The sequence below is a fragment of the Scleropages formosus genome, chromosome 25 (genome assembly GCF_900964775.1).
Source record: "Scleropages formosus chromosome 25, fSclFor1.1, whole genome shotgun sequence".
NCBI lineage: Eukaryota > Metazoa > Chordata > Actinopteri > Osteoglossiformes > Osteoglossidae > Scleropages > Scleropages formosus.
Window position 1 is genome coordinate 11509264 of NC_041830.1, and position 14656 is coordinate 11523919.

The 14656-nt window shown below is 47.8% G+C and overlaps 1 protein-coding gene across 1 annotated transcript; it reads left to right on the forward strand.

Annotated features, from left to right (window-relative positions):
- The first annotated feature begins 555 nt into the window (after positions 1 to 555).
- LOC108921776 (alkaline ceramidase 3-like) lies at positions 556 to 9076 on the forward strand. Its single transcript, XM_018731479.1, has 11 exons — positions 556 to 698; positions 3468 to 3578; positions 4886 to 4938; positions 5374 to 5426; positions 6048 to 6129; positions 6348 to 6383; positions 6505 to 6563; positions 6714 to 6815; positions 7356 to 7460; positions 7901 to 7946; positions 8062 to 9076. The coding sequence occupies exons 1-11, from the start codon at positions 572 to 574 to the stop codon at positions 8113 to 8115; spliced, it is 828 nt and encodes a 275-aa protein (XP_018586995.1). The 5' UTR covers positions 556 to 571; the 3' UTR covers positions 8116 to 9076.
- Positions 9077 to 14656: the final 5580 nt, after the last annotated feature.

Consider the following 14656-nt stretch of genomic DNA (forward strand, 5'->3'; position numbering starts at 1 on the left):
AGATGGGACTGGAGAGAACACAGCACTCTCTGTGTGTGTGTGTGTCTGTGTGTGTAACTGCTCTGCATCAGACAGCCCAGGGTATACCCAACCCCACACCCTATTATTCCAGGATAAGCTGCAGACGACTGTAATAATAATAATAATAATAATAATAATAATATTGTCTGAACCGCTTGTCCCATATGGGGTCACGGCGAGCCGGAGCCTAACCCGGCAACACAGGGCGTAGGGCTGAAGGGGGAGAGGACACACCCAGGACAGGATGCCAGTTCATCGCAAGGCACCCCAAGCGGGACTCGAACCCCAGACCCGCCAGAGAGCGGGACCCGGCCAAACTCCCCTATAATAATAATAATAATAATAATAATAATAATAATAATAATAATAATACACACTGTACCATTATTGTCATTATTATAATTATTATGATCATTGATAACAACAAAACAAATAGTATTACAAAAATAAACAACCAAGAGCCTAACCTGATCTCACCTAAAACCCAGACTGCACTGCGCGAGTCAGAGTCTCTCTCTCTCTCTCTCTCTCTCTCTCTCTCTCTCTCATCATGGCTCCCTCCGTCTCCCACGCGCACTCGGACCCGTCTCCTCCCGGGGGGTTCTGGGGTCCCCCCACCTCCACGCTGGACTGGTGCGAGGAGAACTACTTCGTGTCCGTCTTTGTGGCCGAATTCTGTGAGTAGAAGCGCAGCGGAGCGACGCAACTCGCACCTAAGTTCGTCATTTATGAATATGATCATCATTTTTTTTATGATGTTTATTATGATCATTGTTTTCGCTGCGGCGCGACTCTCACTCACTCACTGTGTGTCCGCGCTGTGAAGTGTGTGTGTGTGTGTACAGTACAGTGAGTGTGCATGTAAACTGAATGTGTGTACAGTCCATAGTCCATACAGTGTGTGTGTGTGTTTATGCAGTGTGTAAGACATTGCTGAAACAAAGCCAAATGCACTGAACCTCCTAGATCCACTGACTCATCGTTGCCTTCATCATCCGTTTGCTCCCCAGCAAAGCGGTGCGTCCCACGTGTTCCGCGCCCCTGGGGCTGCGTGGCCGAAGGTGCGCTCGGGTTCGAGTCGCTCTCCGGGCTGCTCATCCGGTCGCATTCCATTCCACGCTTGCGGTAAAAACTCGGCGATTCCTGCTGCGTCAGTCAGTGCGCTTCACGCATGCGATCGGACGCATCATCCCGGGAGCGCGTCCTACACACAGACACACGCACAGTACTCACACTGCACACACACTCCCCACCGCTCCCACAGAGGCGTCCTTGTCCCCCCGTCCGTCGCGACACCCTCATCGCCGTCGTCCGCCAGAGATTGCGATCGACTGAGCGGTGCCGCATGTGACAGAAGAACCTGCTCCTCCTGATCGGCGTGCCGCAAGGCGCTGTCCTCGGCCTGCCGATAAAGCGCCTTTCCACGGCGCTGCGTCGAACCCTATCGCGGCCGCGCGATCTGTCTGAGCAGGAGCTGCTCCTTCTTATCTCACACGCACCGCATTCCAAGCGCTTTCACTTGTGTGTGTGTGTGTGTGTGTGTGTGCGCGAGTCTGGCGTGATCTTTAACTGTCCTGCACTTACAGGAATGGCGCAAACCTACATTCGGAGGGTCCCGAATCGAACTTGTCGGACACATGTAAACAACAGTCCGGGCCTCTTCTGTGTTTTTTTTTTTTTTTTTTCCTTTTTGGGGAGGAGGAGCGGCCTCCACCCGGGGCGCAGTAATTAGAGGACACAAGGAGACGCCTGTGTTCGGGGTGTCTGGCTGGTGAAAGGATGCCCTCGATTCGCCTGCCGTATTGTGTGTCTTGCGGTCTCGGTTCTCTGGGCATGAGCGATGGGGCCGGATGGTCGGCGCCGCTGCGAGGACGGCTCCGGAAGGCCCCGCGCGACCCCCAGGCCGGAGGTCGGTGCGGAGAGCGTCGGACGTTTATATTTACAATTATTTGTTCGGCAGGCGCTTGTCTCCAAAGTGACTTAACAGCTCAGAGTAAACAAAAGAGTGTCTATAACAACCAGCGGGCTTAGATACAGACACACCTTACTGACGCACAGCGAGTTTGTCTGACACCTTCGGTCTCATACCTCCCTTCTAGCTACCTACCTAGGTGCGCGACTAGGCGGATTGGGACGCAAAAAATAGCAGGTGGGGAGGGACTAATTGGTTCGAGACCCTCCTTGAATGCTGGGTGGGATTCAGCAGCTCTGAGGAGCAGAGGGAGCGCATTATACACTCTGGCAGGGCTGTTGCTCCATATTTGCGGTCGTGTCTCGCTATAATATATTTTTACCCTGCAGATCCATCGCTGGGCCTCCAGAGAGATGCGTTTTAACCTGGAATTAAAACGGAAAAAAAATGCGCTCTTATGTTTGTGTTTTAAAGAAGCCTTTTGTTTTATAAAACAAGTGTTTTTTAAGTATACCACTATGTAAAATGGCAGGCGTGATTCCCACCCATTAAATGAGAGAGACTTCACATTCAACCCATATCTGCATTAAATTTTATGCTGAAATAATAACTAAAAAGCTATGAAATAAATAAGTATAAATGATAATAATTATGACACTCAATATTGCCATTAAAGATATCCTTTATGATGAGGAAGTGGCCAAGTAGAAGTGGAGGAGAGGGAAAAAAATCCAGATTAATGTGAAACAAGACAACAAACCTGTTGGAGGCCAATCAATCAATCAATCAATCAATCTGTTACAGCAATGTAACTTGGCATAAGGATGAAAAGTTAACAAACACAGTAATGTTTGTAAGAGTAGCGTAAGACCAATATGAAATGTTCTTTATGAAGGTTTCACCCCATGTTTCATGCCATGCGTCGCTTTGCTCTTTGCTCCTGACAAATAGATTCATACGGCACAATAAAAGCGAAAATATTTTCCCTCTCTATTAATCTTTAAATGTCGATCAAGCAGAGTCGAAGACCTCGCAGCAAAAAGATGAAAAGTCGAAGCGGTCTGCATGCTTTTCAGCAGTTTATTTTATTATATATCTCACTTATGCCTCATTGGTCCTCATTGATGACTTTTTTTCCATTATTTCTTATGGGAAGAATGTCCTCGCTGTAAGCTGCTCTTTTATGAGTTATGCTTCGGTACATATAAGCATCATACAGCGGTGACCCCGCGTTTTCCCTATCCCTTTGTCATCCTTGCTGGGTATGGATTGCAATGTCGCAGAGAGTGCAGCGGGGGTTCGAGAACTGCTCTTGTTCCCAGAATGCCACTGAAACGGTCCCCGAGGACTCTGCCGTTACACCCTTAGCTGACGTAAACCGGACCCGATTGAGGACGCACGGGTGTACGGGGCGTCGAACTGTAGGGTGGAGTAAAGTGTGCGAGGAGCAGCCGAAATGGCTTTCGGGGGACGAAGCGAGCGCCGTCCCGACCCCGCCGCGGTCCCTCACGCTCTCGGCTCCTGTGTCCCGCAGGGAACACCGTGAGCAACCTCCTCATGATCCTACCTCCCATTTATGGTGCCATAAGGACTTCGAGGGACGGCCTTGAAACCCGCTACGTATTTGCGTTTCTGGGACTTGCAGGTAAGGCCGTTAAATGTCAGAATTCTGCGCGTGTGAAACGTGCAAATGTGCCTTTTGATTTACGTTGACATTTACGTTTCATTCATTTAGCGGACGTTTTCCTCCGAAGCGACGCACGTCTCGGAGGGGATGCAAAGTGTTCGTTACATTAGGAGAAGGAGACGTAGTTCTTAAGCGAAGTTAATTTGTTTCTTTCCACTTTACGCACCGACGTTCGTCGCTCGAGTAGCCGCACAAACGGTTTGCAGTAAATAATACTCATTTTTTTGTAACTCATTCATCACTCCAAAGTCACTTTACTTTTACCACAAGGTCTTGGTCAGTACGTGCGTAACAGCACACGTGTCCCTGGATTTACCCACCGACTAGCTCCTATAAACAACCCATATAAAGCTGTGTCAGCTCAGAAATTCCTCAGCAAGGATTTGTATTGCTTTTAATCATTTTGTTCTTCATTAAAAAGACATCTGAAATCAATAAAGAAAATTAAAATCCTTAATTTTTGCAATTTAAGCCGTGGGTCCGGTTCCCATCTCCAGCCGCAGTACCGCTGAACAAGGTTGTTAATCGTAAAATTGCTCTGGTAAAATTACCCAGCTGTTGAAATGGGTAAATAAAAACCCTTAACGGTGTACGTTGCCTTGGAGAAACGCGTCAGCTAAACGAGTCAAAGTAAACGCTGAGGAAGTGATGGAGTGGAGGTGGTCCCGCACTCCTATTCTATTTGGGTGCGCTTTACTGCCATCTATTGGCTCGGAGGGGGAACACAGGTCACCTTCCGCTCCGCTGCAGGTAGAAATTCTAGTAAATAGGACCAATGTGACGCTGCGCTGGACTTTTATTAGAAACTGGCCCATATATTTAGATTTGCTCTCATTTTCGGCCACTTAAAAGTGTACCTGAAATCACAGCTGCAGTGAAGTCAGAGGTGATCGGCGTGGGAACGTGCCGGAAGGCAGTTGTGCGTCTCGAAGAAACGCGCTCGCCTTCATCTGAAAAATGCGCGCCCATAGGGGACGCGCCCAGCAGCCGTCTCTAAAGTCATTAAAGCGCAAACAAACACGCGGACGATTAAAAAAATACCTGACAAGGCCCCCCTCCCGCCAGCAGCCCATCAGTTCTTCTATGTTTCTACATGTTCGTTCGCTAAAGCGGAGGGACTTTGCGAGCTCTTTGGTTTCGGAGCACCCCGGGGGCCGAGACGTGCCGTGCGCGGGCGTGGCCGCCCGTAAGGCTGTGGTCCCGGTTCGAGTCACGCACGAGGAGACGTTTGATGCGCCACGTGCGACACTTTTGCTTTCTTTCAGCTGTGGGCGTGGGGTCCTGGTCTTTCCACATGACTCTGCAATACGAGATGCAGGTGAGCCCGTCGGTGGCGTCCCCCCCACCCCCGCACACACGCACGCTCGCTCGTACGCATATATTTGCGTGGGAATTTAAAGCAACGGTTAAGGAGCGGGAATTGAGACTAAGTAGCGTTGAAGTGAGAAGAGACATTGCTGTTGTACCTTCGATAAAGGCGCCGAGTAAGCAGTTGGCTGACGATCCAGCAAGAACGCGGTTGGACTAAGCAGCGCGGCACAAAGCTGCTGTCGGACACTGGAGCGGCATAGGCCTCGATATAAAATATAGATATGTTTGGAATTGTTATGTGGGTGCGATTTGTCTGCACATGCCACCCCGCACGATCCTGCAGGCGAGACGTGGCGGCGTCGGCCCTGTAGGCCCTGTCAATGCGGAGGCTGCGTGTTCTGATTGGCTCTTTGCTCTTGCTCCTGCCGTCCTCCTGCGCTAGTTACTGGATGAGTTGCCCATGATCTACAGCTGCTGTATCTTCGTCTACTGCCTGTAAGTGCTTCCTCTTTTCTCTGTTTTTTTTTTTTTTCCTTTTACATATTGGTCATTAGTCCAGGGGGGCACAGTGGCGTGGTGGCGGGGCGGGTTGGACCGAGTCCTGCTCTCCGGTGGGTCTGGGGTTCGAGTCCCGCTTGGGGTGCCTTGCGACGGACTGGCGTCCCGTCCTGGGTGTGTCCCCTCCCCCTCCGGCCTTACGCCCTGTGTTGCCGGGTTAGGCTCCGGTTCCCCGCGACCCCGTATGGGACAAGCGGTTCAGATGGTGTGTGTGTGTGTGTGTGTGTGTGTGTGTGTGTGTGTGTCATTAGTCCAAATCTCCTTCTCTGCAGCTCTCTTAGTCCACAGAGACCTCAGGTTTTGAGATGAGCCACTGAGTCACCTGATTAGTGTTATTATAGTGCCAAGAAGCCATTCAGCCTCTTGGTGAAATATGTGTCTTGTCCTTTGGTTGCCCAAACCCAAGTCATTCACCCAAAGGAAAGTAAGAGTAACTCAAGAATGGCAAAGCAAACCTTTAACCTTCAATTGAGAAACCATCTAAACATGCGGTTAAATAACGCACGAGTCAAACTGTGGTCAAGTGGTCGATAACAGGTTATCCGTCTTCCCTTGCAGACTCGAATGTTTCAAGCGCGAGAACTCCATCAATTATATTATGATCACGATTTTGCTGGGATTCAGCGTCGCGGTCACAGTCGTAAGTGCGGTCACTTCTCATTCCCGTCGTCCGTATTTCCGGCCGCGCACGTGGAAATAAACCCGGAACTGGGATCGGCGTTTCTCAATGTTTCCCTCACGTTTTCCTGGTCGGACAGCAAAGTAAAATTCCATTCTTTATTTTTTTCATTGCTAGCAGCGATGAGTTATGCCTTGGATGCCTGACGTGTTGACGGCCTTTCCATCTCTACCTTTCAGGTGTACTTGCTATGGACGGAGCCAGTGTTTCATCAGGTCACTCGCTAGATATTTCTACGCATTTTTTCACACCTGACCACAGACACGGGACGCTGGTTATGAAATACGACTCTGGTGTTCATGCCTTGGCCGTCCTGTGTGTTTGCTTTCCCGCTAGGTCATGTATGGGGTCCTGGTGTTCTGCTTAGTCCTGCGGTCCATGTACGTGGTCACGTGGTGAGCAGCCGCGGCGCTGGATGGCGTGGATCGATCGGGGCGTAAAACGCTGAAAATGTTCACTAGATAAAGCGACTGTCAACTACACAACTCATTGGACTAAAGTAATCTGGCTAAAATAAGAATGTTGACGCGTGTGCTCCTCGGCAGGGTTTACCCCTGGCTCAGGCCGCTGTGCTACACCTCTTTAGGTGTGTTCCTGCTGGGCTTCATCCTGTGGAACGTCGACAACCTTCTCTGTGACACGCTGAGGTAAACATTGGGAAAGTTCCAGATGTTTTCTAAAAATCACTGAGGGCTCTGTGGGGCAGCTGGCGGTGTAGCGGTGGGCACTACTGCACTGGACCCAAAGGTCGCAGGGTCGGTTCCTGCCTCTGGCTGTAGTGCCCTTGAGCAAGGTACTTACCCTCAGTTGCTCCAGTAAAATTACCTGGCTGTATAAGTAGGTAAAAATTCCAAGTCCCTTAGGTTTTATAGCCATTATATTGCCATTCAGAGTCCTCGGTTCAAATCCCCTCGACCGGGGTAGTTACACCAAACCGGTGCAGTAAAAATGACCCAACTGTATAAATGGATCTAATGTGTGAACCTAACATTTTGCATTGCTTTGGATGGAGTTCTCAGATAAATGAGTGACTTCCAGCGCAAATATTTCTCAGAGCTCTCACGATAAATGGAGTGCGAAGCACTGAAAGAGTGAATTTTCCACTTCACTCGTTGTACTCTTTCTACATTCACGTTTAAGTCGCGTGTCTGCAGCTGTTGTCTTCTCTCTACCGTCTCCCACCGCAGAGCTGCTCGACTGAGGCTGCCCCCGGTGATTGGCGCCGTGACGCAGTTCCACGCCTGGTGGCACATATTCACTGGCTTTGGGTCCCACCTTCACATCCTGCTGAGGTGCAGAGGAAAAAGTTCGCTTCTGACTCTTCCTAGAGATGCGTTTATTATAAGACAAGGTCAAGTGTGGATATGGATTATAATGTGCACTTCAGGGGCTCATAAGGCACACTGATTGAGGGGAAAGAGCTGTTTTTGTACATTACTCTTTGGGTCCTTATCGACCTGTATCCTTTCCCAGGAAGGAGGGATTGGAACATGTGATGGCCTGGGTGAGAAGGGTCTGTGATGATCTTGTTCTGGAGTTGTAAAGGTCTTGGATTTGGGGACGTTCACAGCTAGGGAGAGGTATTATAGGGGTATAAGAAGACGGGCAGATCCAGATCACAGAATTGGAATCATGCCAAGATCATCCGTTCTTTAGCCAAATAAGTCAAAAATTTAATCGTCAGCTTTCAGGAAACAAAAAAAAAAATTCAGACATTTTCCTTATTCCGTAGCCTCCAGACCCGAGCTACCTACCTCAAACGAAGGCCAAGAGTCAAGGTTCGTATGATATTATAAAAAAAACATCCGCAGCACTTTGTCTAATGCAAAAAAAAGACATGAAATATTGAAATGACCCGCAGAGTTTATTTACGACGTTGTGAATTGCGTTCAGTTTATATGTGGTGTATGGCCGATGCTTCACGCGGAGCCCCGGAGGAGGAGCTGAGCACCGGGGACGACGTGCACCGTGCTCTCCAGCCACTGGACAGAGGGAAGAGGCTCCTTTCCCAGCAATCCAGGAGTCTCAATCCAGCAATCTCCTCCAGACCTCCACAGCACAGACGTGCCAAGTGCGGAAGTGCCGTCACCGAGCAACAGTGGACTTCACCCTCAGGGTCGTTCCGTTAAACTGGTCCCATTTCGCTTTTCCCTGCAGTTCGCACTATGTCAAGGGCTTTGCGGAAGGTTTGGTTAGCAGTTTGCAGGGGGAAGGAAATTAGGATGTTTTTCGTAAAGGGTTAGCGTTTTCATTGAATGAGTCTGTGTTTTTATGTGCATTAATATATTTTATTTCAAGTGGTTTTAACTGATTAGTTTTTAAAATTCCTGCCTTATTTGCCTTCTGACCGGGTATTTCTTTTGAATTCCCACTTGGTTTGGTTTCTGAATAAGTCAATGGGTGTCGGTCTCTTAGCACCTTCTTTTCCATTGTGTGAACTGAATACTGTTTTTGGTTAGATAGATTTTTTTGTAATTCCTGCCGTGTTTACAAACACAGTTTTTGGCCACACTTCTAAATAGGAGATGCATTTTTATGTGGAATTTCCACTACTGTGTGTGGCAACAGGGGGGCTAAAATTTACAGGCGGATGTGACAAAATAATTTTCTGTTCAGTTGAGGCATCTTCCAGGAGTAAAATTATATGTATCCTGGTACTTGGCCCTGAGGAACCCCTGCAGGACTGAATGCAAGTGAATGAAAACTGCAAATGATCAAATGTGGGTTATAGCTACAACTGCCTGAGACAATTGTCTTTAGAATTAAGTCTTCTGAGACTCTGTTAGTTCTGATCAATGAATTAAAAATGAAGATTAGAGATAAAGTTTAATAGTACACCATTGCTGATGGAACGGCGGTGCTCTACAGAGGAATTGCTAATGTAGGTTTCTATGGAATTAAGCTAATTTTTGTAGGCATTTGTTAAATTTTAATAAATACCTATGACTCATGTTTTGCATGAATCTCATTTAAAAGAAATACACAAGTCATCTCAATAATTGTTTCTCGCTGTAAAAAACTGTTTATACCCCACGTACAGACTCACATAAACACCACTGGTGAACCAGCTTGCGTTTAGAGAGAAAATACTGAGCAAAAAAGTTTCTTTGGAACCCATGATCATGGTTAAGTAAGAAGAAGAGAATCCATTTCCATCTGTATTTCTTTGTAAAAGTGAGATCAGCTGCTTGCAGTTGTCTGGGGAAATAAATACACTCACACGCTGTGTAAAGCCGCTTGTCCCAAGCGGGGTTGCGGTGAACTGGAACCTAATCCGGCAACACAGGGTGTGAGGCTGGAGGGGGAGGGGACACACCCAGGACGGGACACCAGTTCATTGCAAGGCACCCCAAGCGGGACTCGAACCGCAGACGCGCCAGAGAGCAGGACCCGGCCAAACCCGCTGTGCCACCATGCCCCCCCCCCCCGTGAAACAAATAAAAAATATTAGTTAAAAATAACAATGAAAAATACAAAGAAAATTTTAAATTTTAAATCTTTGCTAAAAAGGGGGTGCGGTGGCGCAGTGGGTTGGACCGCAGTCCTGCTCTTCAGTGGGTCTGGGGTTCCAGTCCTGCTTGGGGTGCCTTGCGGCAGACTGGCGTCCTGTCCTGGGTGTGTCCCCTTCCCCCTCCGGCCTTACGCCCTGTGTTGCCGGGTAGGCTCCGGTTCCCCGTGACCCCGTAAGGGACAAGCGGTTCTGAAAGTGTGTGTGTGTGTGTGTGTGTGTGTGTGTGTGTGTGTGTGTGTGTGTGTGTGTGTGTGTGTGTGTGTGTGTGTGTGTGTGTGTGTGTGTGTGTGTGTGTGTGTGTGTGTGTGTGTGTGTGTGTGTGTGTGTGTGTGTGTGTGTGTGTGTGTGTGTGTGTGTGCTAAAAAGGTGGTGGCGTGATGGCGCAGTGGGTTGGGCCACAGTCCTGCTCTCCAGTGGGTCTGGGGTTCGAATCCCGCTTGGGGTGCCTTGCAGCGGACTGGCGTCCCGTCCTGGGTATGTCCCCTCCCCCTCCGGCCTTACACCCTGTGTTGCTGGGTAGGCTCCGGTTCCCCGTGACCCCGTATGGGACGAGCGGTTCTGAAAATGTGTGTGTTTGCTAAAAAAACTGAAATTTTTATCGTAGCTGATGTATTTAATAAAATAATTATATAGACTGAAAAATCAACCATTGATGGAAAAAAAAAGCAAATGTTTTATACTCATCACGAAAACCAAAGGAATTATATTTTTAGGACTGATACATTTTTTTTTTTTTTTTTGCATATACAGAGAATGGAAAAAGAAGGAATATATATATGTTTTTCCCTAAAGTGATGTACAAGAGTGAACAAAAGTGCATTCCACAATAGAGCGCTTAAATACTGCATATTCACAATTGCTTATATGTAATACGCTTTAAATGATGTAATATAATGTTTTTAGCTTCGCACTATTACATACATGTATTTTTACATACGCAGGATGGAAAAAGAAGGATTTTCAGTAAAATAAAAAGGATTTAATATTTGCACTTTAACGTCAGCCCTCACTCAAACAGTGCTTCATTTTGTTGTACAGTAGAGGGTGCAGGAGTGTGTCTCTAAGTGTGTCTCCCACTCTGCCACCCATCAACAATGACCTCCGCAATCTCTTCATTGCTTGTTGATTTCCGTCAACTCCGCTGTGATCTTGCACATTCTCACAGTTTTTCAATAGCAGCTTCCAGCCAAAATGACGTGCGTCCTGTTCCCGCACGTGTAAACACACACACGCATCACTGCGTAGGTTTTTGTTTGTTTCATTCATTGCATTTTTCCGTACAAGGGTAATTCTGTCGTTAAGCAAGAAACAGAATTATTTTTGCGGTGTTTAATCGTATAAAAATGTCTGGGAGGTAGACTTCAGGCCATGTCTGAGGAAATGACTCAGCGTGTTTTCGGCCAATTAAGAGTGTCATCTGCAGTGGCCTGCGGACGTGATGGTCCTTCGCCCAGCACATTGTCTTCTCTGAACCACAAGGTCTATTTTTTCTCTTCCGTCTAATTCACGAAGATGAAACTCATCCAGATAGCAAACATATCAGTGCAAAGTAGGGCCTTGTTTATCTGGAGGACCTAGATGTGAATCAGTTGTCCTGCTGTAGTGCTCTTGAGCAAGACACTTAGCCTAAACTGATACAGTGAAAATTACCCAGCTGTACACAGTAAACGGGTAAATCTGTGTAAGCAGCTTAACACTGTTAAGTTGCTTTGGAGAAAATGAATTAATGTACTGAAATAGCACTGACTTTATATATAAAATAGCATAATCCATGTTTAGGTTGTCTTGCAGGAGCTCTGCTTTCCTCCTAAAGTTAAAATGCAGATGAGTTGGTGGCTTTAAATTGCCCATAGTGTGTGTGTGTGTGAGAGAGAGAGAGAGAGAGAGAGTCTGAATGAGTGTTGTATGATTGCATTTGACTGGCATCCCATCAAAGCTATAGCCCTCACACCCTATGCTTCCAGGATGGACTCTGGACCACCGTGACCTTGCACTGGACATTCGTTTATGATAAAGGAATATAGGGAAGAATGTTTTGTGCAAACCTGATCACGTATATGTACTGTGCAAACAGTAAAATGCTGCTTATTTAATTCTGGAGGCTGTTGGTTCACTCCTCTAGGGCCAGGTCCAAGAGGTGCTTGAGCCAGAAGCGAAACAATGGATTCATCTGTTGACTGAGCTCATTAAAATTATATTGTGATCTCTTGACGGTGGAAGGAGCACATGCTAGACTCAGCCGACCAGGAACGCGAGTTAAACGGTCCAGGCCTAACGCCTGAACCCCGTTTATTTGTCAGAAGCTCTAAAAGGAGGTCCCACCACCAGGATCAACTGTATAAAACACGCAAGCAGCCACCGGTAGGATGTTCTCGGACCCTCCGCCGTCTCCTTCCCCCAGAATGTGGAGCCGGTAAGCCAAACTCCAGACCCGGTGGGGTTCAGCTAAGACCTCAGGTTGTTCAATAACCAGTAACTCGTCTCTACACTGCAGCCCTGAAATCAGCAGCCGCTCAAATCTACAGACCCTGCAAAATAATTGTAACGCTGAAGAATAGGAAAGGTTTGGCAGGAACGCCACTGGGAACGAACCCAGCGTGTGCTGATGACGAACAGCACCTCCAGCACCTCTAGCGAGGCAACGGAACTGGTTACATCTGGCTGCCAGAAGGGTTGTGGTGTTTCAGCCCTCAGTGGAGACAACCATCGATGTGTTGTCTTTTGAGGGGATCTGCCTTTGTGGGCTGGGCCCCAATTGAGAAATTTTTGGTTTTCATGCTCTTAACTCTGCTCAGAGTGTTCACTCATGCGTGACGTAGATGAGTAGATGAAAACAATGGTGACTGATAGCTGACTACGCAAACACTGAAGCGCCCTGTCAAAGGGGAATCTGTCAGCCTGTTTGCATCTCGATGTTAATCGGAATGTGGGCAGAGCTGGCTTCCGTCCCGCTGAACCGTTTTGACCCAATGGGGCCGCACACCCAGAGGGGCCCTGAACCAAGATTGCCAGCTCCAGCTTTGAAAAATGATGAAAACCCTACAGAAGAGGTTAGGGGTGGTCTGAGAGAGTTGAGAGAGGAGCTTTTCCAAATCAAAATTCATCAAACCTCATCGAAGGTCAAACATGCTCCAAGACAGACTCAGCAACTTTGCAATATTATCCATAGGATGTGATGAAGAAACGTGTTGTTGTGGTAAGCGATGTGTTGATGAGCAGATGTCTTGGCTGCACGGGGACTGCAGGCTGGGACAATTTTGTGGTAATACAATATAATATACAGACACTGGCTACAACTGCTTGTCCCATACGGGGTCGTGGCAAACCGGAGCCTGACCTGGCAACACAGGGTGCAAGGCTGGAGGAGGAGGGGACACACCCAGGACGGGACGCCAATCCACTGCAAAGCACTCCAAGCAGGACTCCAATCCCAGATTCAACACAGAGCAGGCCCCGGTCCAACCGAACCTGCTGCACCACCGCACCCCCCTTAATATGATATAATATACTATAATATTTACTTTTACATTTACGGGGATGTGGTGGTGCGGCGGGTTCAGCCAGTGCCCAGTGTATGACAGGTTTGGGGTTCGAGCCCTGCTTGCGGCGCCTTGTGATGAACTGCTGTCCCATCCCGGGGGTGTCCCTTCCCCCTTAGTCCTCGTGCCCTGTGTTACCGGGTTAGGTTCCGGCTCGTCGCAACCCCACTCGGGACAAGAGTTGGTTGGCTGGTATATGAACCGTGGGATTTTTCTCAGCTGAAAATACAGCACGCTCAGGCTGCATGGTGATTAGTCTCTCCAAAGGGAAAGTACCACAAAATTTCTATTGAGCAGTCTTGGCCAGGTTTTATTAGGGCTAATTAACATCTCATTAAAACCCCTGAAAAAAACTGTAGCTCTAGGTGAAAAAACTCTCATAATGAGCGCAAAGCAGCTGATTGATGATTGAAAAACAGAAGCATAAACCTTGGAATTTGGCGCCGTTCTGCTGAACATTAGTCTGGCAAGGCTGTTCTGAGGTATGAATACGTGCTTTAAAAGTCAGTGTAAATATGGTATAAACGCACAACATAACAGATTTAAAAAGTTTGTCAGAAGTTTCTCCTGCGATGATGTTACTAAAACAAAACATTTGCATTCATTTACTGTATTTATTTATCTCACGCTTTTCCACAACGCCGGCGTCAAGCTGCTTGAACCGATAACCCATTTATACAGCAGACTAAAAAAAGACAATAAACCTGAAGTTTTACTATTGCTTGAACATAATAAAAAGGTGGGATACAGAATATGCATAGAATTAAATGCTGTTCGGCTATATGAGACCGCGTAACCGTGAATATACGGATGATTTATATGATGCGTTACATGGTGATGGTTTAAGTCATGTAGAACTTCAATAATAAAGGCTGTGTATCTCCAGAATTTCACAAATGCACTTTCACAACCGAATCATTGTGCTATCAATGCATCACCAGGCGTGTCACAGCCCTGAGGATCCGTGATCGGATGTCGGCGGAGGGCTGATCTTCCTGCTCCTCCGGCTCTCTGAGTCACTGGCGGCCCAGACAGAGCAGCCCTCTCCTCCGCTGCCTTTGCCCGTCGCTTCCGGAGGTGTGGAGCACTCCAGCTCCTCTGGACGCCTGCCGCCACCTCTTCATAAAATCATTAAACTTTATTATCAAACTTTCGGCTCGGTGGGTGGGAACCGATTGCTTCCGCTCGCTCGTCGTGCTCCCGGCAGGTGCTCCGATAGGAGCGATGAAACCGGTACTAAAACTGCAGCTTTACCGCTACAATCCAGATTCCGGTTTGTGCTGAATTTCCCAAGCTCACCTCAAGTATGTGACGTCATTGCGCTTACACATCTGCTATTCTGCTTTCCCACGTGCCAGCATCAAAGTCCGAGGCACGATCGGAACAGAGTTTTCTGTGCAATTCGCATCATTCTTCGTGTTTTTTTTGTCGCATTGCA

Bases quoted from the DNA above. Each gene is read 5' to 3' on its own strand.
- LOC108921776 (XM_018731479.1), top strand. From the start codon at position 572: ATGGCTCCCTCCGTCTCCCACGCGCACTCGGACCCGTCTCCTCCCGGG. The intron at 4,939-5,373 runs GTGAGCCCGTCG...CTCCTGCGCTAG, and splicing joins CTCTGCAATACGAGATGCAG to TTACTGGATGAGTTGCCCAT. The intron at 6,564-6,713 runs GTGAGCAGCCGC...GCTCCTCGGCAG, and splicing joins TCCATGTACGTGGTCACGTG to GGTTTACCCCTGGCTCAGGC.